General features: G+C 61.3%; 2 protein-coding genes across 6 annotated transcripts in view; one reads left to right on the forward strand and one right to left on the reverse strand.

Annotated features, from left to right (window-relative positions):
* Positions 1 to 1,530: 1,530 nt before the first annotated feature.
* Positions 1,531 to 13,051, reverse strand: BRINP2 (BMP/retinoic acid inducible neural specific 2). Of its 3 annotated transcripts, none has more exons than XM_048073414.2 (8): positions 12,895 to 13,051; positions 8,491 to 8,823; positions 6,763 to 6,953; positions 6,422 to 6,609; positions 5,975 to 6,080; positions 5,420 to 5,656; positions 4,629 to 4,851; positions 1,531 to 4,341 (listed from the first exon to the last, which is right to left on the reverse strand). In XM_048073414.2, exons 2-8 carry the CDS (start codon positions 8,754 to 8,756, stop codon positions 3,225 to 3,227), a joined length of 2,328 nt encoding a protein of 775 aa, XP_047929371.1. In that variant the 5' UTR covers positions 8,757 to 8,823; positions 12,895 to 13,051; the 3' UTR covers positions 1,531 to 3,224. The 3 variants fall into 3 exon arrangements, with proteins under 3 accessions (XP_047929371.1, XP_066857343.1, XP_047929370.1); XM_067001242.1 differs by having other exon boundaries at positions 6,763 to 6,896; positions 8,476 to 8,823; XM_048073413.2 differs by having other exon boundaries at positions 8,476 to 8,823.
* A 1,660-nt stretch (positions 13,052 to 14,711) lies between these two features.
* ASTN1 (astrotactin 1) overlaps positions 14,712 to 24,407 on the forward strand; it is a 39,236-nt gene continuing 29,540 nt past the window's right edge. For 2 of the 3 annotated variants that reach the window (XM_067001306.1, XM_067001307.1), the window contains exon 1: positions 14,714 to 15,049. In XM_067001306.1, the coding sequence (XP_066857407.1) occupies positions 14,767 to 15,049 (283 nt within the window). In that variant the 5' untranslated portion in view covers positions 14,714 to 14,766. Of the gene's footprint in view, positions 15,050 to 24,407 lie in introns of all 3 variants that reach the window. The other variant, XM_067001308.1, reaches the window with a different exon arrangement.

Below are 24,407 nucleotides of genomic sequence, written 5' to 3' on the forward strand. Positions count from 1 at the left end.
CTAATTTGGGTAATCACCGCGTCTGTTCCCCCAGGAGCCTTCCTGAGAACACCGCTCCCAACGCTGCCACCTCTTGGGAGAGAGGGGACCCCCGTGGGACGGGGTCAGGATGCGGCCCAGGAGCAGGTCAGCTCTGGGCACCTTTCCCGTCCTAGCAGCCGCCGGGGATTTATTGCGTTCCCCGTGGTTTATACGCTGTAATTTTGGGCTGTTCTGTCAGTGAAACAGCCAAACTAGTTTGGAAAAACAACGTGCGTGCATTGCGGTGGCTCTGGTGCAGGAGCAGAGCCGAGAGCTCACGGAAGGTCCCCTGGTGCAGGGCCGGTGGCTTTCAAAGTGAGGGATCAGGGAGGAAAACCACTAGAAAGGGGAGAAAATAGACTGAAGGAGAGAAACGGAAAATGTGCTGAAGCAGCTGATGACAACCCAAACAGCAGGGGAAGGCTCCTGCCTGCCAATTAACGAGGCTCTGGCACTAATTTGCCACCTCGGTTGCACTTCTGAGCTTGTCAGGAGACAGGGAAATAACAGACAAGGCTGAAAAAGGAGAGGCAAGGCTTCGTCTCGCCTCTCGGCTACGCGGGTGCTGCTGGGCTGTGGGGTGGTGTGGGCACACCCCTGGGGGTGCTGGAGCACGGGGCGTGTTTGTGCGGGAGGGGAAACTGAGGCACGGCGCAGCTCCGAGCCCTGCAAACAGCAGAGTGGTGTTGGCTGAGCAGCTGGAGGCGAAAAGGCCTCAAGCTGCCCAATTTGTGCCCTTGGGTCCATAGGGACTGCATCCCATGGTCTGCTTTGCTGGCTGGGTGCATACGTGGAGATCCCACGTGTGCTCAGGGGCATCTCTGGCATGCACCCAGCCCACGTTAGGAGGAGGGTGGCGAGGGAGGGCAGCTCCTCGAGATGCTGCTGACGCCTGAGGGCTCTCATTTTTGTATTCACGCAGCTTCAGGATATGTGACCAGTTAAGGATGCAGAAAAGCACGGTAGGAGATGCTCTGTCTAGAGGAGCCGGGCTGGGAGCAGAGGATCGTGAGCCTGACACGTCCTGCGTGGTGATGGGGAGGCAAAGCGACGTGCCACCTCCGAGGAAGACGTGTGGCAGCAGCAGAAAGGGTCTCTGTGGCTGGGAAGCCTCCCGGTGCTGGCCAGGAAGGGGCAGTCTGGTTTCTCCCTGCACTCCAAGCACGTTCCCTGGTGCCACCTGCTCGGGAAGGGGGTGCTGCCATCACCGCATCCCCCAGGTCACTGCTTTCCTGCTCAGCTATGACCCGTCCCATCCCTCCCTAGCACACCCAGGGCTGCTTCTCCCCCCTCTTTGGGGCAGATGTCCCACCCTGACCCTCACCGAGACGATGGCTTTGACTCCCTCTTTCCTCCCTGTGTGTTTCATTGCATGACTTTTCTGTTTTTAGGACCGGGAGACACAGGCAAAGGAGGGCAGCTGTACGGAGAGCAGAAGTCCAGGTGACAGCTTGAGGGATGCTGTAAGCACAATAGGCTGCCTGATGGATTGATAGATCAGACAGGGAATATAGTTTATCTACTCCGCTTTTATTTTCCTCCTGCTTATCTCTTTATCTGTATCGCCCAAGGATGGAGGAGAGGGGGAGCAGCAGGAGAGATGAATCTGGGTTGCCGTGGCTCTTCCAGCAGTCGCGCAGATGAGTTTTGGCAGCCAGGGAGGATTTGGCAGAGTCGTGAAGATCGCCCCGAGCAGTGGGGCTGCTGCTCTTCTTCAGCCCCAGGGTAGGAAGCAGGGTAGGAACGGGGCTTTCCCACTCCTGTCTTACCTCCGTGGGGCTGGAGGTGATGTCTTTTGAAGACCCTGTGATGTGGGATGCAGTGACGCCCTTGATCCCTGTGCTGGGTTTAGCTGATGGAGAGCTGAGGCAGCTCTGGGGGCATCCAGGATGGGCTGCACCTGGTTTCGTGCCCCTTCTAAGGGACAATGAACGAGGAGGGCAACGAGGGTATGGAGCAACCTCCCTACACAGCCCAGGTAAGGGAGCCACGGCACAGTGCTGACCATCATCTACACAACTGAGTGCCCGGAAAGGGCAGCTGAGGTCAGTTAGTGCCCGTCTCTTTCCACACCACATCTCAGGAGCACCACGCGAGGCTCCTACGGGCCGCGTCTGGCGTGCCCGCGGAGGTGCTACGTGCCACATTGAGCGCATCCGACGGTCGTAATGGGCCTCCTCGGAGCCCCTGGCACAGCCCTGGCAGCTAACGAAGCCCTTGGTGGGAGGCAGATGGTTGGCCAGCATGGGCTGAGCTCCCAACCTCTGCCCCGGGGGCACAGCAGGGGGTCTCACACAGCACAGGGGTCTCCTCACCACCCCCCTGCAGCACGGCAATGGAGAAGCCAGGGCCAGAGATGACAGTGAGTGTTCTTTTTTTTTTTTTTCTTTTCCTCGGTTGTTTTTGGTTGCTCTTTTGCTCAAAAAAAGGCATTTTTTTTAAAAAATATATTAAACAGATACATTTTACTAAGATGTCCCTTGGCTGGAGCCACCAACAAGAAATAACCCTCCCCAAATAAATAGGCTTAAAAAACTCCTTCCCAAACCAATCAAATAAATACATAAATAAAACATTTTTTTTTCTTTCTCTTTCCTTCTCTTGCTCTTGTTTCGCTGTAAAGAGAAGCGGCCCAGAGGTCTCTGCTGGTGTCCACGACAGCAGTGCCCGCGGGGCAGATGCCAGGTGCCTGCCCGTGTGCGGGGTGGTGGTGCCTCGGCTCTGCCCGTCACATCTTGGTCCCCCCAGTGCCACGTGCGAGGACACGGCCGTAGGAAGGCTGGGATGTGAGAGCATCAGCAGAAAGACATTTTAAAAAGCCTACGAAGCTGGGGCACCACGGAGATCGCCGCTGGAGGAACCGATGGTGTGCACCGGGTTGTGGTCTTGGAGGGTTCGCCGTGGTGGGGCCAGCAGCTGCCTCCGGCTGAGCTGTGTCCCCCAGCCACCAGCACATCCCCTTGGCCACCAGTGTGGCGTGCTCGAGCAGAAGCAATGTCCCCACGCTGGGATCCCACCAGAGTCATCCTGTGCCCAAGGTCCTGCTGCCTTCCTCTGCTCGAGCCCTGCGTCCCTTTGGCTGGCGGCTGCGTGTACTGTGGAAGCACGCGGTTGGCACTAAGGTAAGGCCTTGATTTAATCTGTCGGGGGTGTTTTTCCTCTCTCCTGTCCCCGTCGCTCCGCCGTCTGAGCAGCCCTGGCTGTTAGCTGCACAGCTTGCCCGTCTCCTGCTCCACCGCGTTGGGCAGCTTGGCGCTGAAGGCCCGCAGGGAGGACTGGATCCTGGCCACCTCGTTGTTGGCCAGCTTGAGCCGGTGGCGCAGCAGGCAGGTGAAGAGGTCGAGGCGGGTTTTGCCGGGGGGCGACAGCCTGTTCACCCGGTCCCTGATCTCCACCAGCTGCAGCATGGCCGAGTCCTGGGAGCCCTGCGTGTAGGGGTAGTCCAGCTGCAGGATCAGGTCGCGTATGGCGTCCGGCTCGAAGGGCAGGCTGTAGCCGAAGACCTGCAGGCTGTTGATTTTCATGTACCCCAGGTTCTTGGAGGGGTCTGCCATCTCCAAGGGCTCGTAGTAGATCGTCTCGTTGGAGCTGTCATCCAGAGACTTGATGCGGCTCCGCAGGTAGACGTGGACCGTCTCAAAGAAGGTCTTCCACTTGTTGCCCAAGGTGAGCGTCCAGTTTTGGCACTGGGCAGAGGCATCCACGTTAGTCCTTTCCCAGTCTGGGAAGCTGCCCTCATTGACGGGCATGAACCAGCTCTCCGAGTGGCTCCCCCCGAAGGGGTTGACGTAGATGGCCATGACGGGCTCCAGCGTGCTGTTCTTGGTGAGGCAGATCTGCAGGGAGAGGGCCAGCATGACATGCACCAGCCCGGGCTTGTACTTGTTGCTCTTCAGGGTCAGGAGCATGCGCTTCCTCCAGGAGGGGTCGAACCAGCTGCCCAGGCGCATGTCATTGCTGATGAAGATGGAGTGCACCTCGATGCGGCTGTCCCGCTTCTGCAGGAGGTACTTGAGCTCCAAGTCCTGCAGGTCTGTCTCCAGCCCCAGGTAGTGCTCCAGCGAGTCAGCCACCTCGGGACGGCACGAGCCCTGGGCCAGCACGTAGCCCTGGTTGCAAGCCCCGCAGCGGGTGCTGTTGTCCTCGGCGCAGCTGGCGCAGGCTGGCCCCTCGCCCAAGGCACACGGAATGGACCCCTGGCAGGAGGGCTGCTCCGAGGGGCACGTGCAGCTGTGGCTTTCCTCCAGGAAGGTCCCGGGCACGGCGGTCTCGCTGCAGTAGAGGAGCGACTGCGCGCGGCTCCACCAGTAAGGAAGCGACCTAGTGGAGAAGGGCCAGGGGAGGTCAGGCGCTTAGGGGGGCTCTGAAGGGCCACCCGCCTTCTGTTCGCTTTTTGGGGGCAACACAACTGAACCAAGCCTGGTTTTCCACCTTGAACCCAACCTCTGAGGACCATGTCCCCAGGTGGCGAAGCTGCCTCTGCTGCCCGCCCACCCCCAGGCTTCTCCCCAGCGAGGTGGGAGCTCCTCCAGTCCCAGCCACGGGGCTGAGCCCCACTCGGAGCTCTACTGGTGTCTCCACGGGGGACGGGGACCGTGGCAGCCTACCTCTCCTTGGGCAGTTTGAAGCGAGGCTGCCGGTGGCAGCGTTTGCTGAGGTTGAAGAGCCTGCGGATGATGCGGTGGGTTTTCCTGGAGAGCAGCTTCAGGCTGGTGCCCAGCTGCTGGTAGCGGTGCTGGACGTCCAGGTCCATGGCCCAGAAGTGGGAGATGGCCGTCCTGTTCAGGAAACGGTCCCCTGGGAGCCTCTTCACCAGGGCCTGGAACTCCTCTGTGAGAAGAGAGACTGAGTCAGCAAGGCAGGGGGGCGAGCAGCGAGAGAAGAAAGCGAAGGTAAAGCAGGAGCCAACCTCCCTCCAGCTAGGGTCCTTCCTCCAGGGACCCCCCCCTGCCTAACTGTTGGTGGGGATGGGTCTCGACGAGGTGTAAGGGAAGGTCTTCTCCTTCCATGTGCCCCCTTCCCCAAGCTCTGAGGGTTGCTGGGACAGTGGTGGCCCACCACGCAGCGCTGCCCTCACTGCCCTGCAGCAGTTCGGGCTGGCTCTCAGGGGGCTGGTGTGACCGGACCCTGTCCTTGGTGGCACCAGAAGTTGTCACTTCCCATGAAAATATGCCCACAGGCTCCTCGTTCTTCATGGCAAGACCCACCCTACATGCTACACACGGACCCTCTGGTGCCCCTGTAGCACCCCCCGCCCACCCTGAGCACCCACGGGGGCTCCCCAGGTGTGTTTGCCACCCACCACTGCTACAGGATCAGGGCCGGCCGGAGGGCTCCGGGCATGGAGCTGCTCTGGGGTCTGGGTCCCAGCACCCGGGGAGCTTTCCCCCACCCTCACCTGACTCCTCGAACTGGCCGTGATGGCTCTCCCAGGCGCGCTGGAGCTGGGCCAGGCTGCCTTCCAGCGCCTGCACGTCGGCCTCGGGGCAGTTGCAGTGGGGGAAGGCGGGCTGGCACTGGCAGCGGCAGTCACTCCGGCGGCACAGCAGCTCCCCGGCCGAGCCGCAGGCGATGTAGCTCAGGGCAGCCGCCACGAAACGCTCCCGCAGGTGCGGGGGGAGCACCGTCTGCAGCCCTGCGGGCAGGAGGGAGCCCCCGGGGGGGTCAGGGCACCCGGCACGCCCAGCCTGGATCCCATCCCAACCCGCGTCCCTCGTGCAACGCCCTTGGGTGCCCACATCCATTCAGAGTGGAGCCGCCTGTCTGGGCTCTCCATCGATCGCGGCTCCTCTTGGCAGAGGAGCAGTGGCCCCTTCCTGGCCAGCTTTGATTTATTTTTAGTGTTTTTTTTTTTCTTAAAGCAGCAGCCTGATCCAGCACCCTGCACGCCTCCCTGCCCGCCCGCCAGCATCCCTCGGTGGCACTCGCGCCGTCCCCGCGGCACGGGCCCTACCTTGCAGCTGCACCTTGTTCTCCGGGCTCTGCACCAGCACCGAGCTCACCGAGTCCAGGTTGTCGTAGTTGCTGCAGCCGAGCGGCCCCGTCCGTGTCTCTGTCACCTAGGTGGGACCCGCGGGTGCTAAGGGACAGGGCAGGGAGCCAGGGCCGTGTGCCGCCATGCAGCACCGTGCACGGAGGGGGCTGCGGACAGCCAGCCCTGGCCATGCCTTAGCTCGTAAGGCGCTGCGGCAGCAGCTCGGAGAGGAGAAATAATTGCCTGCTAATTGCCTTGTTGACAGCTGGCAGCCCGGCCTCCGGCCCGCTGAAAAATGCGCCTTCATTAGCGCGCCCGATTTCCCATAAATAACGCAGGTGAGCCAAACTTCGCCGGGGCTCGCGCTGCCCCCCCCTCGCCACCGTCCCCCCCGCCCGCCGTCCCCTCCCTCGCGCCCTCGCCCACCTTGATGGCGGCGGTGGCGATCTGGATGTGGTGCAGCCGGCGCAGCGTGCTCTCCCGGTCGATGAAGTAGGAGGCCGCCAGCTGGTGCAGCGTCTCCAGCGACACCGCCGAGCTGTTCCCGGCCCCCGCGGGCTCTGCCCTGCGGCTCAGCTTGCGCTTGTCCACAAAAATGGTCAGCGACTCCTCTCCTGCGGGGACGCGCCATGCTCCGGGGGGCTGCCGGGCTCCCCTTCGCGGCCAACATTTCTCCCCCAGACCCCACCGGTGCTCACTGCCCTCCCGTTCCCCTTCCCCGTGCTCGGGGGCGGCTGCCGGAGCGGGCAGCTCACCTCCCAGCTCACCTCCCAGCGTGGCGGCGAGCAAGAAGTGAGTGCCGTACTTCTTGATGATGCTGTCGGTGACCTGCTGCAGGCTGGGCCTGCGCCCCAGCAGGCGGATGTTGCGGATGAATTCGGGGGCAAGGGGTAGCGGCAAGCTGAAGAAGTCCTTCCTCTCCAGGGCCAGGTTGTTCACCTTCCAGCGGGCGAACTCCCTGCGGGAGGAAGGCGAGGAGAGCGGCGGTGAGAGCCGCGGAGGTGGGTGAGGAAAGGGATGCCCGGGTGCAAGGCTCCATCCCTCCCCGAGCCGTTGATGGGAGGCATCGGAGCCGTGCACATGACATTGGTGTCACCTCTGCTGGGAAATTGTCACCACTCCACTGCCTGTGCCAGCCTGCTGGGCCAGACCTCATCCTGTCGGCCTCATCCAGCCTCCGTCCTCATCCCCAGGGATCCGAGTGGAAATCCAAGGTCTGCTGTCTCTGGATAACGGCAGCGCTCTCTGTGAAGCTGGAGGTGCCGGGACGAGGCAGCGGATGGGGTGAGGATGCTGGGGGTGGCGGGCACGGTGACGGCAGGATGTGGGACACCGGTGCTGGTCCCCACTGAAAGCTTGGGTCGCTCAGAGCAGGGCAGGATCTGGACTTTCCCCTCCACCAGCGGGCCCTTGTAGGGGCAGGGGGTTGACCGTGCACCTCGAGCAGACCCAGAGCTTGGTGGGATGGCAGTGGGGAAGGAGGAGCGCAGGATGGGCTGGCTCTGGGTGACATCTCTGTGCCCACCGGGAGCCCCCAGCATCGCGGGCTGTGCCAGCCTGCTGCTGCCTCAACCAACGGCCCCGTCAACGCCCAGCGGCCAGCTTCAGCCTAATCTTCAGCGTTTTGCTCTAATTAAAACCAGGCGGTGTCTCTCCAACAGTTTAATCAGAGCTGATTGGGAGAGAAAGAGAAGGAGGAGGAGGGAGGGAAGATGGGCACGAAGCAGCCGAGGGGCTCAGCAGGCGCCAGCCTGCCTTCCATGGTGACTTTTGGGCTCAAAAAGCATGATGCTGGGGTGAGGGGGGGTGATGCTCCCTCTCCCGGGTGCAGTGGGACGTGTGGGGATGGAGGCCACCAGCACTGCACCGGGTCCCCCTTGGTCCCATCCCATGGGCAAAGTGAGGCTGCTTGCAGGTTATCTTCCTCCTCCTCCTCCTCCTCAGTGCAAGCCGGCTGCTGTCCCAGCGGATGCTCCTTCCTGTCCCACCTCCGTCACCAGCAGCATCCCTGGAGGATGGCAGCATGCAGGGAAGGGCAGAGGGGGAAATGAGCTCCCTGGGGGTGCCGGGCTTCATAACAACACAGCCGTCCCTGCACTGACGTCAGGTCTCCAGGTAGGGTGCAGCAGGGCTTGCTCTGGTGCCACAAACACCTCCTGGGCTGCAGGGGGCTTTGCGAGGGGCCCCAGCATCAGCCCTGCTCCTGTAGCATCCTAGCTGCGTGCTTGCATCTCAACCTGCACTGCAACCTGCTGCTGGCTTGGGGAAACACCTGCCTGGGGCCGCATCCTGGCCAGCCCAGCACACAGTGGGGATGGGCTGAAAAGACCCCACCAGGCTTCACAGCTGAATGTGCGTGGGTTGGGGACCGGCTGCTCCCTTGCTGGGGGTAGACCCGGAGCCTGGAGCACCCACGGCTTCACCCACAGGGGATCAAACCCCCTCCCCATGTCCCCACCACCGTCGGCGCTGCCTCTCACCTGTAGATCCTGTACCTGGTGGTGAAACCCTGCCGGTAGCGCTCCGTGAAGTCCACGTACTCCTGGGCTCGGTAGAAAGGACCCCGGTCGGTGAGGAGCCAGTCGAGGGGTGCTCGGCCGGGAGAGGATGAGGATGGGGACGAAGGGGATACGGCGCCGGCGGCATGCTGCTCGGGCACCGCACCGCCCGCCCTGCAGCACGCGCTCAGGGCCAGCAGGGCCAGTGGCCACGGGAGCATCGGCGGGGGCCCGTCAGCGCGCCGCAGGTCCTGCCGCCCCATGCTGCTGCCGCCCGGCCGGCTTCTTCATTCTCTCGCCCCGCCGCGCTCCTCGGGGACGGGCCCTGCCCTGCAATGGCACCACGTAGGGGACAGATTGTGAGGATGGGGCAACCTCATCCTGGTCCTGCTGGCCACGAGCAAGGGGCCAGGTGGGGACAATTCCCCCCCCCCCCCCCAGTGACATGGGGCATGGAGCATCTGGGGGATGCATCGCGAGGATGTGCGGGTCATCTGGGGTGGCTGGCTGGCTGGCTGCACAAGCTTCTCATCTACCCTGCAGCTGCCTGGGCTAACTGCATTGGTGTCTTGAGGCCAACCAGCATCTATCGTGAGCTGAGACCCTTCTGGTGGTAGCATCGGCGCTGAGCATCTTAAACACGGGAGCAGCAGCCCGGGGTCAGAGCCCAAATTTGCCGTGTGCTTGCTGGAGCCACGAGGTGCCTGGCTCCCAGCTGGCCAGGCTGGGGCAGGGAGAGGTTTCCTGCCTTGTGCCACGAGGGTTGGCTGCCTGAAAACCCGCTTCAAACAGAGCCGAGTTCAAAGTCAGCGCAGGAACAGCAGAACTGACTTGTTCTTCATTAGCCGATGTAAATGCTGGGTGTAAAAATATGGAACTGGGCCAGGGCGGGGAGAGCTGCTGCCCACTCCTGAGCCGGGGATGGATGCAGGGAGGGCTCCCGGGCTTATCTCTGGAGCCCAGCAAAGGCTCCAGACTTCAAACGGCCAGATCCAGGGCTTACCCTGCCCGCCTGGCAGCTTTGCGCTCCATCCCCAGGCTCTGCTGCGAGTTAAAACCTAGGAGAAGCCCCCAGCAGCAGGCTAGCTCCGAGACGGGACGAGGTTTTGGGGACCCCACAGCCACCGTGCTTTTATTCCCCGTAGCAGGAACCACCAAACTGCTCTCCCGAACAGGGGCTGTGGCGGATGAATCACCGTGATTAAACACGTATTATTATTATTTATTTTTTTTCCCCACCTCTTCTATTTTTAAACCCTGAAGGGTGCGTGTCGATGACGCGGTCTCGGCTGGATCCCTGGCACTTGTGAACAAAGCAGAGGGGCTCGCCAGGGGTGCCAGGGCAGCCGCCTGCGTGCAGCCCGGCAGCGATACCGCGGGCGGAGGCACGCACACCGGGGGTGCTTTAGGTGCTGTGCACGTGAGCATCGCTGCTGACAGAAATGTGACAGGCCAGGCTGGATGGGAAGCCACCGGGGGTGGCCATCCTGCACCATCGTTACCAGGCGGATTTATTTGCCTGTGTTGGTGGTGGGTTAAGTGAAAACGGTATGGACGTACAAATCGGGACGTGCAGAAGCAGGGGACAGCAAAGCTCTTCAGTAGCAAGTGACCCCCTTGACCTCACTACTAGATCTGGAAATAACTTTCTAATCACTTATCCTTGATCCAAAAGAATGGAGATTTGATGAGAAGCATCTGACTACCCTTTTTTTTTTTTTTTTTGATTTAGGGTTTGCATCACAAAAGCTGGAAAACTTCCAGCTAGCTAATTATTTTTTTTTCTTCCCCTTTTTCTATAAAAACCTTAAAGCGAAGGAAGAGGCAGGCCAATGCAAATATTCGTGGCAGACCCGTCCAGGACCCCAGCCTGCTTCCTGGCCAGGCCTGCCTGGTCTCATTGCAGCCCCCCGCGTCCCCACTGCCCGCAGGAGGAATCCCGGGGGCCCTCTGGTGATGTCCCACGCCTGGCGCCCACAACAACGGTTGTCACAAGCTGCATCTCAAAAGTAACTTGCTGTAAATTCCCACATCTCGAGGCTCCCTCCTGCCCCTCGGGTGCCCGCGAGCAGCGGGGCTGAGCCGCAGGAGCCCCTGTGCCGGTGCCAGCAGCAGCGCCCTGCCGCCTCGGGCCGCGTCCCGCTCGCTTCGATGCCGGCGGCGAAGCAGCTCTGGAGCCACGCGCTCCACCGCTAATCAAGCGGAGTTCAATAATTAAGACATTAGCTAATTGTCAGGGACATTAACATTGATTTCTGCCCTTTCACGCTGCAGACACTGATCCGGCCACGTACACGCCGCGTGAGGCGTGCGCGGGGGAGAGGCTGGGCTGGCTCAGGGTGCATTGAGCACCCCACGAGCACCCTTGGTGCGGGTGCCCCGGCACCCCCTGGGACAGGGCCAGCCACGAAGCAGTGATGGGGGAGCACCGAGCTCCACAGGGATGCCTTTTAGTGGGCACGCAACCCAAACCGAGTCACCTTCCTATTAAATGCGGGGACGGTTTGTCAAATTAAGGCCGCTTAAAAGAGGCTGGGCAGAGGCTAAGTGCAGTTTAGTGCCTGGAGTGGGCTGACTTGGCTGCGTGTGCCGATGCAAGCTGAGCCACCAGCCCGGCTCCGCACCCACCCAGGGCCCCGCAGGACCCAGCCCTGCCTCTTCCCACCCGCGCCTGCATCGCATCCCGAGGAAGCGCCGGGGCCGCATCGATCTGCCAGGGGAAGGACGGGCGCGAGCCAGGCACCGCCGGGGCGGCAGCGGCACGGTAATGGGCAGCAAAGCGGGCACGGCGGGGCGCTGGCAGCGGGCCCGCAGCTCCCGAGCGCGGGGACAGCCACCTCCCAGCCTGCTGTCCTCGCCTGAGTGGCAGCGTTAGAGATCCCAGCCACGGCTCTGAGCCCATCTCTGCTTCTTGCTATTGCAAAAGGACTTCGGTAAGTCACTGCCTTGCCCCCTCCCAGCCCGGCAGGCTGGTTGAAAGACCTGCAGGACTCTATGAATTGGGCTCCTTTTATTAGCTTTCCTTAGAGCGAAGAACTTTGAGGTGAGAGCAAAGGAAAATGTCAGAAAATCCCCGGACTCGGGGAGCGAAGGATTTGCATAAGACATCAAATGAGATGAAGCCCGGGCGGCGGTGGAGGGAGGTGGCGGCTGGGCGCCCCGCGCCGCACCGGTGCCATGTGCTGTGCCCCTCTGGCTTCGCTCGCTGGAGACTTTCACACCCGCGGGCAGGAGCCCTCTGCGCAGAGCGATGTGAAACACGGCTCCCCCCAGCGCAGCGGCGGCTCCTCCGGCCTCGGGCCGAGCTCCCGGCCCCAGGCAGTCCCCCTCTCCGCTGTCTGGGTGGGCGCCGGTGCGAGGCGAGGCTCCCAAGCCCCCCTCCCCCGCTGAGGTGCCACCAGCGCCACCGGAGCGTCCCGGCGGGCAGCGAGGCAGGGCAGCGGCCGGGCACGGGCAGCCCCGCGGGGCTGGTGCTGGGATGAGATGTGGGGTGTCGGCGGGGCCACCCCAGCTTCCCCCAGCCCTGCCCTCATGCCGGGCTCAGCCCCGCTGCTCCCGGGGAGCGAAAGCGCCCCTGAATCCCCCCCAAAACCTGGCCTGGGGAGAGCGCGGGGGGGGTCCTCGGCACCGACCCTCCCGGCTGCAAGACGGAGGGGGGACACTGACACCTGCCGGCAGGTCCCGCAGCGCCCGGCCCGGCCCCGGGACCACCGAGGGGGGTTTGGGGGCACCCCAGCACCCCCAGCCCGTGCCCAACGCAGCGCTGGGGGCAATGGGGGGGGGGGGGCGCACAACGCGGGGCTCCCCCGAAAAGGGGAGGCAGAGCTCTCAGAGTTTGGGTTCCTCCCGAAATTAAAGACCGGGGGGAGAGCCGAGCCCCCGCTCCCCGAGCCCCCGCTCCCGGCCCCACACTGGCGTCCTGCATCCCCCCCCCTCGCCCCGGGGACCGTGCGGCGGCACCGGGGCCGGGAGCCCCCCCTTCACCACCACCACCCCCCCCCCAGCTCCCAGGGGCCAGCTGTTGATCGGTGCGTGCCCGGCGGGGTGGGGACGCGTTTGGGCATTTTAGAGGGCACCTTCCCCGCTGCCGCCGTCCCGGGGCTCTCCTGGCCCCGGCGCGGCTCGCAGCCCCCCGGTGCCCCCCAGCCCCCCCCGGGGGCAGCTCCGCGCTCCGTCCCGGGACAAACCCGGCCGCAGGGGCTCGTCCCCCCCCCGGGACAAGGTCACCGGGCGGCGGCAGCGCATCCCGAGCGGGCTGCCCGCGGGGGGGAGCGGGGGGTGGACGCGGGCAGAGGGGGGGCACCCCACCGCCCTGCCTCGGCATCCCGATAATCGCGACATCATCCCCATCCCGAGCTCCGGCCGCCCCCCCGGGGACGCTCCGCGGTCCCGAGGGCTTACCCCAGGCTCCGGGGTTCTCCGTCCCGTCCTGCCCCGTCCCCTCCTGCTCCGTCTCAGCCCCCCCGGGCCCGGCCCCGCCGCCCCATGGCGCGGAGCCCCCCCGGCGGGCAGCGGCCACCCGGGTCCCGCCGCGCTCCGCGGCCGCCGCCGCCGCCTCCACGCTCGCCCTCGGCCGCCCCCTGATATATGCAGGGGCGGCAGCCAATGAGCGGCGCCGCCTGCCTCCCCGGGCCCTCCCATTGGTGCTCCCGCGGCCGCTCGCCTCGTGGGGGCGCGGGGGGCGCGGACGCGCGTGGGGGGCGCGGGGCGCTCCGGGCGGCGGCGGCGGGGAGAGCGCGGAGCCGGCTCTGCCTGGGGTGAGCCCCCACAGCCGGCATCCCCCCGCCCGCTGGCTGCGTGTCCCCCGAAAGGGGAGGGGTTCCCCCAAAGGGCGGGGTCCCCCAAAAAGGGGGGGTGTCCCCCAAAAGGCGGGGTGTCCCCCCCCAAGAAAGGGTTTCCCCCAGGAAAGGGCCCCCACGCAGCCCCGCGCTCCTCCTGGGTCCCACGCCCGGGTATTGCAGAGCTCGGTTTGGGGACGAGGCGGGTGATGTTCGGGGGGAGCGGGCCCGGCGTGGGGGGCTCCCTCGTGTCATTTCCCACGGCCAGTTCCTCCACTCGTGTCATTTCCCACGGTCATTTTCTCTGCTTGTGCCCTTTCCCATGGTCTATCCCTCCGCTCGTGTCATTTCCCAGGGCCTGTTCTTCTGCTCGTGTCCTTTCCCACGGCCAATTCCTCCACTTGTGTCTTTACCCACGGTCTGTCCCTCTGCTCGTGCCCTTTCCCACGCGTTATTTTCCTCCCACGGCAGGGGGATGCTCCCGGGCAGCAGCCGCCCCCCCCAAGCAGGGACCCTGGGGGTCCCCTCGGCCTCCCGCTGGTTGGGGCAGGGCTTTGGGGTCGGTTTCTGGGCCCCGCTGAGCGGAGAGCCGTGGTCAGCCTGCCAGGGGGCTTCAGCCCCCAAAGAGAAGGCCAGGCCCCATCTTACAAAACACTGCTGTGGGTTTTTACTATATTTTTACTGATTTTTCCCCTTATCTTCCATTATATAGCCTTTATCTTGTCTCTGTATTTTTCCTTATGATTTCTTTATATTTTTCCTTATGTTTTCCTCATATTTTCCCCTACTTTTCCCATATCTTTTCCTTATATTATTCCATATTTTCCCTTTCACTTTCCCATATTTTCCCCATAGTTCTTCCTTATATTATCCTGTATTTTCTCTTTCGTTTTCCCATATTTTCCCACATATTACCCTATATTTTCCCTTATATTTTCCTGTCTTTTCCCCATATTTTTTCCTTATATTTTATTTCCCCCCCCCTTATATTTCCTTCACGCTTCCCTTACATCCCCCCTTATTTCCCCTTACATTTCCTCCACACTTCCCTTACACCCCCCCCCCCCCCTTTATTTTCCCTTATATTTCCCCACCGTGCCGGCGGCCGTTCGGTACCGGGCTGTGTGTGTGCAGTGTCCCCCCCCCCCCCACCCCCCTCCATCCTTTCCCAACTCCGAAAGCACCCTCCCCGTTCAACGAGGCTGAGACTGAGAACGGGCCGGGGGCGGGGTAGGGATTTAATTTCCAGCGAGCCGTGCCGAGCCGTGCGGAACCGCGCCGTGCGGAACCGTGCCGGGTCGAGCCGTTCCATTCCGTGCCGTGCCGTTCCGTGCCGTTCAGCTCCGAGCCGAGCCGAGCCGAGCCGTGCCGTGCCAACCCGTGCCGAGCCGTGCCGAGCCGTGCCGTGCCGTGCCGCACGGGGAGGCGCCGTGCCCCGCGTCCCCGCCCCTCGCCGCCGCCGCCCGGCCGGGGCTGGGAGCGGCGGGGCTGCGGGATGGCTTGGGCCGGGCTGTGCGCCCTGCTGGCCGGGTGCTGCCTGGCGGCGGGCAGCGGCCCCGCCGAGGCGGCGGCGGAGGCGGCGGCCAAGGAGCTGGAGTGCAAGCTGAAGAGCATCACGGTGTCGGCGCTGCCCTTCCTGCGGGAGAACGACCTGAGCATCATGCACGGCCCGTCGGCCGCCGAGCCCAAGCTGCTCTTCTCCGTGCGCAACGACTTCCCCGGCGAGATGGTGGTGGTGGACGACCTGGAGAACACCGAGCTGCCCTACTTCGTGCTGGGTGAGCCGAGCCTCCCGAGCGTCCCCGGCATCCCCGCCCGGGGGGGGGGCTCCTCCCTGCGGCATCCCTGCCCCGGCCGCCCCGCCGCAGCCTGCGCCCCCGGAGGCCGGGGCCGGGGAGGGGGTTTGGGGGGGGCTTCCCGGGGGCTGCCACCCTGGGGCTCGCCCTGGCCGGGGGCCCGCAGCCCGAGGCCGGGGGGGGAGGCTGCCGGAGCCCCCCCGAGCGGAGGCCGGTGGGAAAATGTCCCCGGCGGTCCCCACGCTCCGCCCGCGGGGGCCCCACCACAGCCCCCCGGGTCCCCACGCCGCGGCCTGCTCGCGTGGGCCAGGCTGTGCACACCCCCCACGGCCGGGTACCTCCCCGCGCTGCCTGGGCTCCGTTTCCTCAGATCTGGTGGCCTCATTCTGCTGGGTGTGTTTTATATACATATATATATATTTATATTTATATTTTTTCACCAAAAAAGCCAACCGCTTGCTGCTTTGTCTGTGCTGGGATCAGAGCAAGGCCTCCGCCACCCGGACGCGGGCACCCGCTCCCCTTGGCACCAGCCGGGCTGTAGCAGCCGCCGCGATTTTTAATTTTTAGTGACATTTGTGCCGAGTACCGATTTCCTACCAAACCCACATGTAAGCCCTGGGTGGGCCCCACCGCTGCACCCCCGCCGTGTCTGTGCGTGCCTCCTGTGCACCCCGCCAGCACCTTTGGGTGCCCCGTGACGTGTTCAGGATGCCCCCCTTGCCTGCGTGCCGTTCCCCGAATAATGTGCTGGTGCGTGGCTTTGCATGCTGATGCCCGCTTTGTGCGGCGGCCCCTCTCTGGGTTGTGTCCCCGGTGCTTTGTCACCCTCCCGTCCCCCAGACCTCTCCTCCCGCAGAAAACCCGCGGTCCTGGCTCGGAGCAGCGCTGGCTGCTGCGCGGGCATCCCCCTACTCCCGTGGGAACGGCGGGGGAGGGCACAGGGCAGGAGATGCCCTCGGGAGGGGGTTGTGGGGACACCCCTGGCTCTGTGCCTGGGGAATGGGGGGCGGCTGGAGGGGGCCGTGGGATGCCATGTCCCCATCCGTGGCACAGCCCCTCGGTGCGATGCTGCGGCGGAGGCCAGGGAGTGTTGCTCCGGCAACAGGGCCGCAGCGCAGCGGATGCTGCGGGGCCGCGCACGCGTGGCGTTGACGCCCCAAAAGCAACACGGGCTCTCGTCCCCTCCTCGGACCTGCTCCCCAGGAGCCGGACCCCCACGGCTCTGGGGCGTGGGATGCTCCCGCCCTCCGGATCCGGGGTTGGGATGCGTGGTGCTGCGTGGGGAGGGGTCCCAGGGCACGTCGCGGTGGGCTCTGCTGTGACTTCGGTCCCCTGAGAGCCTGCGGGTGCCTGGGGCTGTGGCAGGGTGCGGGGGTGCTGGAGCAGCAGGATGGGCACCCCGCGGGCTCACTGTCCCCGTGGCTTTGCCTGGGTGACTCCTTGCTACGTCTCTGTCCCTCCCAGCAGGGGATGCGCCAGCTTGGCATGGCCACCTTGCACAGTGTCATTATTGTTATTATTATTATTGTTGATGCTATTATTATTATTATTGTTGTTGTTGTTGTTATTGTTGTTATCATTATTATCATCATCACTGTCGTCATCATCCTGGGTGCTGTGTTGGCCCGGGGGAAGCCCTCCAGTGCACAGAGGTCTCACAAGACCCAGCCTTGGGGGCCACATCCTCTGCACCTGGAGAGCCCCCAGCCCAAGAACCCCCTGGGGCAGAGGAGCATCCCCAGCCGGTGCTGAGCACTTCATTCACTTTGCACCAAAGCTAACATGGATTTATCCGAGGGCAAACATGGGCATAACCACGTCACTCTGTGAGTTTGGCCCGATTTCTTTACAACCCCCTTGGGTGCCCCGGCAGCTGCCTGTCCTCCTTGGAGCCTTCCCAGGCGGTTGGAAAGGTTGTTTAGGGGAGTCTGTGAGCTCCGTGAGCTTGCTGGTCCCCGCTCCGAGTTCCTCCCAAAGCAGAGGGATAGCAGGTTGTTTGTGGGGTTTTATTGCCCCTGTTTATTGAGGGGGGGCACTGGGCAGGGACTGCAGCTGCTCAGGGGTTTGGTGCCCCGCGTTCGCACGGCAGCGTCTCAGACACGTGCACAGCACCTCCCGTGCTCACTGGCACGCACTGGGAGGTGGGGATGGAGCAGCGCCCTGCTTCATCCTTATTTAAATCAGGGGAGCCTCAGTCGCTGCCTTTCATCTCACTTGGTGCTCGTTGCATTAGTTATGGGTTTTCCTGAAGGAAGGCTGCCTCTTACTGCTTGGTGGCCATTAAGAAATGCTAATTTTCAGCTCAATATTCCCTTTCTGCCAACCTTCGCAACCCCTTTTTCCTGGCCCGTTGGCTCGGCGGCATCAATCCACATTTGATATGTCATTAGCTGGCTGCGCGCTCGGGCGGGCTGCTTTGGTCCCTTCCCTCTCAGGTTATAAACGGCGAGCGGGGTATTTCCGAGCAGCACGGCTTCCCGTGGCCAGGCGGGCTCGGAGGACATTTGCAATGCAATTAAAAATGCACAAAAGGCAGCATCTCTGCCTCCTTTCCCTTCTCATCAACGTACCGGGGATGTGGAAAGAGGAGTCGCGAAATGCGTTTGGTGCACAAAATGGGCTCGAAGCACGAGAATGCTGGGGAGCTGAGCTGGTGGGTTCGATGCCAAAATGTCCTGTTCTTCCTTGGTTTGCATGAGCCAAATGAGCTTTTTTTTTTTGCCTGCCCAGTTTGCAGCCACGCTGAGCTGCTCTGGGACGGTGGCACCGTGTCCCCTCGTGTCCCCAGAAGTGTCCCCTGCTGCCCGGGGCTTGGCTTGCCACTTCACCTGCTCAGCAGAGAGACACTCCCAGCCCCAGTGACTTTAATAGATTATCATAAACTCGGGCCTTAATACAAGCTGTCACAATTTCAAATTATCTTACTTTCAAATTAAATAGATTCCTTTTTAAATACAAAATCAATTCTAATTTTTTAGAGGGGTGAGATCTTTCAAAGGCACTGATGAGCTGGGCATATTTAACCGCTGCAGGATATCTCCCTGAAATACCTAAGCATTTCTTGCCCTTTTAATTAATTAATTTATTTTGCTATGCTTTTATTTTTTTCTCTGCTATGCTCTTGGCTCTGCTGGAGGATGCTCGGGGGCCGCTCTGGGCATTGAGGTCGGGGTGGCAGCGGGACAGACCCCCAAGGGGCACGGGGTGTTTGTTACTTCGGTCACCCAAAGCACCTCCTTCCTATGGCAAAGCCACGGGGAGCCCTTAAACCTCCCAAAACCCAAAGCTGCCTCTGCCCACAGGGAGCAGAGCTTCTCCCCATCACTTGCCCGCCGGGGGTATCACGCTGAAGGTGATGTTCCATGATGGTCACATCCTCCCTCCACCCTGAAATAAAATCATGGGGAGCTCTTTGCACACCGAGGCGATCCCCATGCCCAAACCATGGCTCGGCTTCGTTTCTGGGGAGGTGAGGACACCCCACCTTTGCCGATGGAGCTCCCCTTCCCCATCCCCATTGCGTGTCCCCCAAGACCAGGGCACGGCAGTGGGGTGCAGTGGGGCTGGTCCACCCTGCTGTGGGACCCACAGCATCGCCTTGGTGCTAACCTTGCACCTGAGAATAGGTGTAATGGTGAAATAATGGAGCAAATATTAAGAAATTCTTAAGTACCCAGAGAATAACTGAGTTAAATTATACCAGAGGAGCTCAATTGCCTTGCTTAGATTGATTGAATTACTAAATGAGCCTGACTAATGGAATGGAGTGGATATATCGGACTTTTACTCAAGATCCTGAAATAATTTCTCTAATAAGATTGTGAGCCATTAATTGAACTTGGCTTTGATCCTGGACACTGTCGCATGCACCGAGACCCGCCGCTATGATCTATGCTCCTGCGTTCCCGCAGCTGGCGGGATGATGTCCCTGGCGCCCTAACACTGCGCGGTGCGGGGTGCTTCCCTCCGTGCCGCTGTTTGTCACCTCCTCTTTTCTCCAGCAAGCATCCGCCGGTCATCGCCGAGACCTCAGCACTGCAAAATCTCCTCTCTCTGCTGCTTCGGCACCTGGTTTTCACGCTGAAGGCACCCTCACAGCCCCCCATTGCCCCCCTGGCCAGGAGCAAGCGTTTTGGCGGCACACCGGCTATGGAAGGCTGCTGCATATTTTATTTTTTATTTTTTTTTCTCCAGAAAAAAAAAAAAAAAATTGGGATTTTGTCTCTGGGAACCCGTTGCCACAGCAACTGCGCATCCAGCCGGCTCCAGCGGCAGCGGGGCTGGGGCACCTCCCTGACTCAGAAAGCAGTGGGGGGAGCCCGCGGCGGGGCTTGTGCCGCTGCTCTGGGGGCTCCGTGGGCATCTGGCTGTGGGGCAGGGTGGCTGCAGGGATCTGTTTCCCCCCGTTTTGGCCGCAGGGTGTGCAGAGCGATGCTCCCATCTTGCAGAAATCACAGCCTTATTCCTCGCTCCCGTCCCCGCAGAGCCCTGTCCCTCGTGGGTGCAGTTTAGGGGGGCACGCTGCCCACGTGGGTGCTTCCAAAAGGCCCCCAAAGCTTTGCCACTCCGCCACCTGCCTCTGCCCTGCTGTCCCCAAGCCAGCAGGTTTTGCTCCTGGGCCCCGTCCCATTTCCCACCTTCTGTTTAATTTTTTTAGGGCTGCTTATCCAGCTAAACGGGGCACGGGGCAGTCATTGCCCTTGGCATCTGGCTGCGGAGGAGCCCTTCGGATGAAGGAATTTTTACCTCCCAGGACTAAGGAGGCATCTGGGTGGTGACAGCTCTGTCATTGCAAACTGAATGTCCTTCTACTGGCACGTTGCTGGGGCTCACTCCCAGCAGCAGCACTCGGGTCGGGAGGATTTTCCTAAAAAAAGGGAAGGGTTTGATTGCTGGTTGCTGGCTGCTCAGTGCCGAGGAGGGCTGGTCACTAGCTGGTGGTGGCACGTCGGTCACAGAAGCCTGGCTACGTGACCGTGGTGCAGGAGGAGGCACGGTCCCTTTGCTGGCTGGCTCTGAGGCATTTCAGTAATTAGTATGACTAATGAGCATAGCAGAGCAAGCAGATATCGGGGATGTAGAGAGCTGGCTCTGCTCCTGCGGGGAACCAATCCAGCTGAAAACTGACCCGGTGGGAGAAGGAGATGGAGAGGGGTTGGAGAAGGTGGCAGGAGGTGTTACACACAGCCCACCCGGGCCTTTGCAGGGAGATTCTGGGTGGCATTTGGTGGTGTTTGAGCATGGGGGAGCCTGAAAGGGTCTGGTCAGCCCTGAGGTGACCGTGCAGAGCTTGGTTTTCCCCCAAAGCAGCCCTGCTCCAAATGGTGGCCTCATGGCCATGTGTCCCTCTGGTCCCCCCCCTGCTCGGCCAGGGCCGGTGGTGGCACCCGGAGCTGCGGGCACCGAAAAACCCGACCGAGATGTCACCGTCACAACACGGTGGCTGCCTGGGAAGGCAGATATTAGCAACGCCGAAATATCCCGGGGACAGGCTCTCGTGTGATGGGAGACAGTTACCATGGAAACCTCCTTCAAATGAAAAAAAAAAAAAAAGAGAGAGAGAGAGAGAAAGAAACCCGAAATTTAAAGCAGCCCTTGTAGCTCAGAGGAACTGTAGACCTTATTATGGGTTTTGGCACCCCCCCTTTCCCTTTTATTTGTTCCAGCTAACAGCTCCAGGAGACAAGCCAATTAATTTGAACATCCCGAGGGGAGCGAGAGGGCGAGGGCACGGTGCTGTCAACGCGCCGCCGGGGCTCAGAGCCACCCTCCTCCCTCCGTGGGGGGCTCGCCAGGTGCCCCACGCCTGCACCAGGGGGACGAATCAGCCCGGTGGGCTTTGGTGGGACAGGAGGACATCTGGGGAGGGAGATGTGGTGGTCCCAAGTTTTCTTGCCAGGGTCTGCTTGGCAGCCGTGCTCCCACGGGGGGCTAAGCCCGGCTCAGCGCAGGCTCCGGAGCAGCGCGGCGCTCCCATGGCGCCCGGTCCCCTAATGATGTCCCCAGCGTCCCCAGCCACGGGGAAGCCTCCTGGAGATGCTGGCTCTGCGCAGGGAGCCCACGTGCTGCAGAGCCTCCCCGGAGCCTACCTCCCAGCAGCACTGTTGCTGGTGGGAAGCTGTTGTCCCACCTGTGGGACGGGGGTGGCGTTTCGCAGGAGAGCACGGGTGGCTCCTGGCAGCACACCTGGACGCAGCTCCCTGGGCTTCTCCCCGCTGCTCAGCGCAGAAGCAGACGGGTTTGGTGCTGGAGAGCACCCGTTTTTTTGGCACAGGTTGGTGGTGAAGTTTCTGCAGGTCTCTGAGATGCATGGTCCAGCAAGCACAGCAGCAATCGCAGCTTTGTTTCAGGGAAAAAAAAAAAAAAGAAAAAAAAGAAAAAAGAGCAACCTGACATTTCTGTGTTGTTTTTTTTTTTTTTAAGCGAGGGAGATGCTCTCTCCCTGGGTGTGCATCACGCCTTGGCCACTCAGACCCGGAGGGCCGCAGCCCTGTTGGGTGGATGATGGCAATGCTGGTGGGTCTGGGAGAGGAACATCACTCTAATCATGTGCATTTGCTCAAACCCTGGCCAGATCTGGCTGTAAAAGCTTTTCGTTATGACGTTTCCCCCTTTCCTTGCTCAGAGTAAGGCGCGTGGCTGGTTAGCAGCCAGAGGACTCAGCCTCTTCAGAAGGACAAAAAATCATTAAAATCTTTTTCAATTAGGTTTCAAACATGGGGAACATCCTTTGGGTCAGAGGAGGCGGTGGGCGAGGGTGGATCTGGCCCCGAGCATCCCTCCTGTGTCCTCCCCACCCCCCCAGTGGCAGCTGCAGGGGGGAGAAGGGAGCCCTGGGGATAAAGCAAAGCTGTGTCTGGCAGTGCAGGAGCCTGCAGTTCGCCACAGCCTGGAGTCTGGCAGGGCTCTCCACTCTCCAGATGCCTGAAACGCAGCTCGCTCCTCGCCTGGTTTTAATTGCGCTTGTTTACAGAAATGCTGCATACTTCCCAAAACGGGGTGCAGCTTCCCTCCAGCCCTGCCCTCAGACCCCCCCTGAGCCCCCCAGCTCCGTCCCCTTCTCCATCCCCGATGGCACGCCGGGATCGCAGCATCGCCCTAACAAAACCAGGACACTTTCCTCTTAATTTCGCCCCCCCTGGTTTCTCCCCACAGCCTCGCTCCCTGCCTGAAGAGCCCGGCAGGTAAATGCCGCGCTGCCCTGACGCGCAGCCACGTTCCAGCCGAGGCGTGCTGGAGACGAAGAGCCCTGTTACATAACTCGGACTGCAATGCAGAACCCTCGTTTATATGTTTAATTATCCCATTTCCCCCCCCCCGCTACGTAGCAGAGGGGCCGGCGTGCGGGCGCGGGGTCCCGGCGGGTGAGGATGATGCAGGAAAGCCTTCCTTTGCCACCCCGTCCCTCGGTCGTCGCGCTGCTCCTGCTCTCAGCCAGCTGGAAGGGACTGGGCCCATGGTCTCCACCCCTGAGCTGGGTGGGAGAGGGGTCTAAAAACGTGGGGAGAAGGGGTGCGGGTCTCCAGAGGTCTGCAAGGGCAGAGCTCTGCTGCGGGTTGCCTGCCTTTTATCCCCCCCTTCCGAGACCCCGCTCTGCACTTTGTGTCCTTCTGACAAAGGCAGCCGGCTCCGAGCAGCTTAGGCTTCAAAGTTCCCAATATAACAAAGGTTAAAATAAATTAAAGAGAGGGAAAAAAAAAATCAAAAATTGCTACGAGATCAAGTCAGTGCCCTGCTTGCACCCGGGCTCGGAGCTTCAAAGAGGCTGCAAGGAGCCCCCGCGGCATCCACTTTCTGTGAGCAGCTGCTCGGGGCTGGTGTCTTTTTCCTCCTGAACCGCTCTTCTTCCTCGTGCCTTCATCCTCCTGGAGCTTTCACCCTCTTGGATTCCTCATCCTCCTGGGGTCTACATCCTCCTGGCGCCATGGGGAATTCCCTGGAGATCGGCCCACGGAGAGGGGAAGGGAGGGGAGGGGAGGGGAGGCTGGAGGGGCAGTGACACAGGTGTCCCCTCACCCCGCGCCCACCCACCCACTGCCCCTTGCAATGCAGGTGGGCAGAAAACTCCTTGTGGGGAGGCTCCATGCTCAACTTGGTGCTTGGTGCCTCTGCTGGCCCTCCTGATTTATATAGATCATCAATATGACAATTATATACACCTGCAGATTTAATTACCTCCATTTTCGTCAGGCAGTGACAGATTTATACCTCTATTCAGTTCCTGTAAATCTGAAACAAGCTTGACTAGACCCAAAAGTCCTCACATTGATCACCGCGCGCTGGCTGGTCTCTGGCCCTCTTGACAAGCTTTTCTCTCAAGAGTGATAAATTCAGGATGCGCAGACAACTTTTTCCCCTTCTACATCTTTCTTCCCTGATTTTTTTTTCTTGCCTCCTCCCCTTTTATCTTCAAGCCTCTCCACAAACTTCAAAGTGGAGCTTGAAACTGGTAAGTGCTCCTGAAGGCTAAGGGGTTTATGGCACTAGGCTGCAGTCGGCTCTAGCCCATATAGCACCTTCTCCATCCCCCAGGACCAATGTCTTTAGGAGATGGGAGGAAGAGGAGACGCACCTCTTGGAGAAACTCTTGGCACAGGAGTGTGCAGGGTTATTTTGGTCCCGCTTGCCCCCCCCCGTCCCTCCTGTGCCCCATCAGACAGGCAGGTCCTCATGGCAGACACTCAGTGAGCGGCCGCGCTCGTTTCCTGCGCCGAGGACGCCAAAATACTGTCTAATTCTCCCGACCTCTTGGCCTCGGTGTAACGAGCACTTAAACAAATTAGTCTGCGGGAGCGGGCTGGATTTACCCTTGAAGTGAGGTCCGTGTTGTCGCTGTAATGCATCCCCCTGCCTCCCCCGCCTGCTCCACCACTGCTGCTGCTGGCCCCGGCCGTGCGCTGCAGGAGTTTCTCCAGCTAGGATTTGCCTCTGGGCTGCTGGCCTCGATCGCTGCTGGTGTATCTGTCTTCCCCGAAATTGGTTCCTTTCTCAGTGCTTTCATGCTTTATGGTGGATGAAACGTAGTCTTTTGTTAGTTTTTCCATTCCTAATTCTTGCAAAGTGAGAAATAGTGAATAATCATTGCCGTTTCCACTGCTCCACTGGCTTTATGATTTTATAGGCTTTTATCATCTCCCTGCTCAGTTGTTTGTTTTCCTTGCCGAGGAGCCCTAGCACAGTCGGTTTCTCCTCTCCACAAACCACTTCTGACATCTCCTCTTCCTTGTCCCCCCCACTGCCAAGCCCTCCTTTGCTGCCTCTGTTACGAGATGCCTGACCTGAATCCTGCTGGCAGCTTTCGAGAGCGGCGTGCTGTCACCAAACTTGCATTTCACCT

This window comes from Anser cygnoides, chromosome 8 (assembly GCF_040182565.1).
Source record: "Anser cygnoides isolate HZ-2024a breed goose chromosome 8, Taihu_goose_T2T_genome, whole genome shotgun sequence".
Taxonomy (NCBI): Eukaryota; Metazoa; Chordata; class Aves; order Anseriformes; family Anatidae; genus Anser; species Anser cygnoides.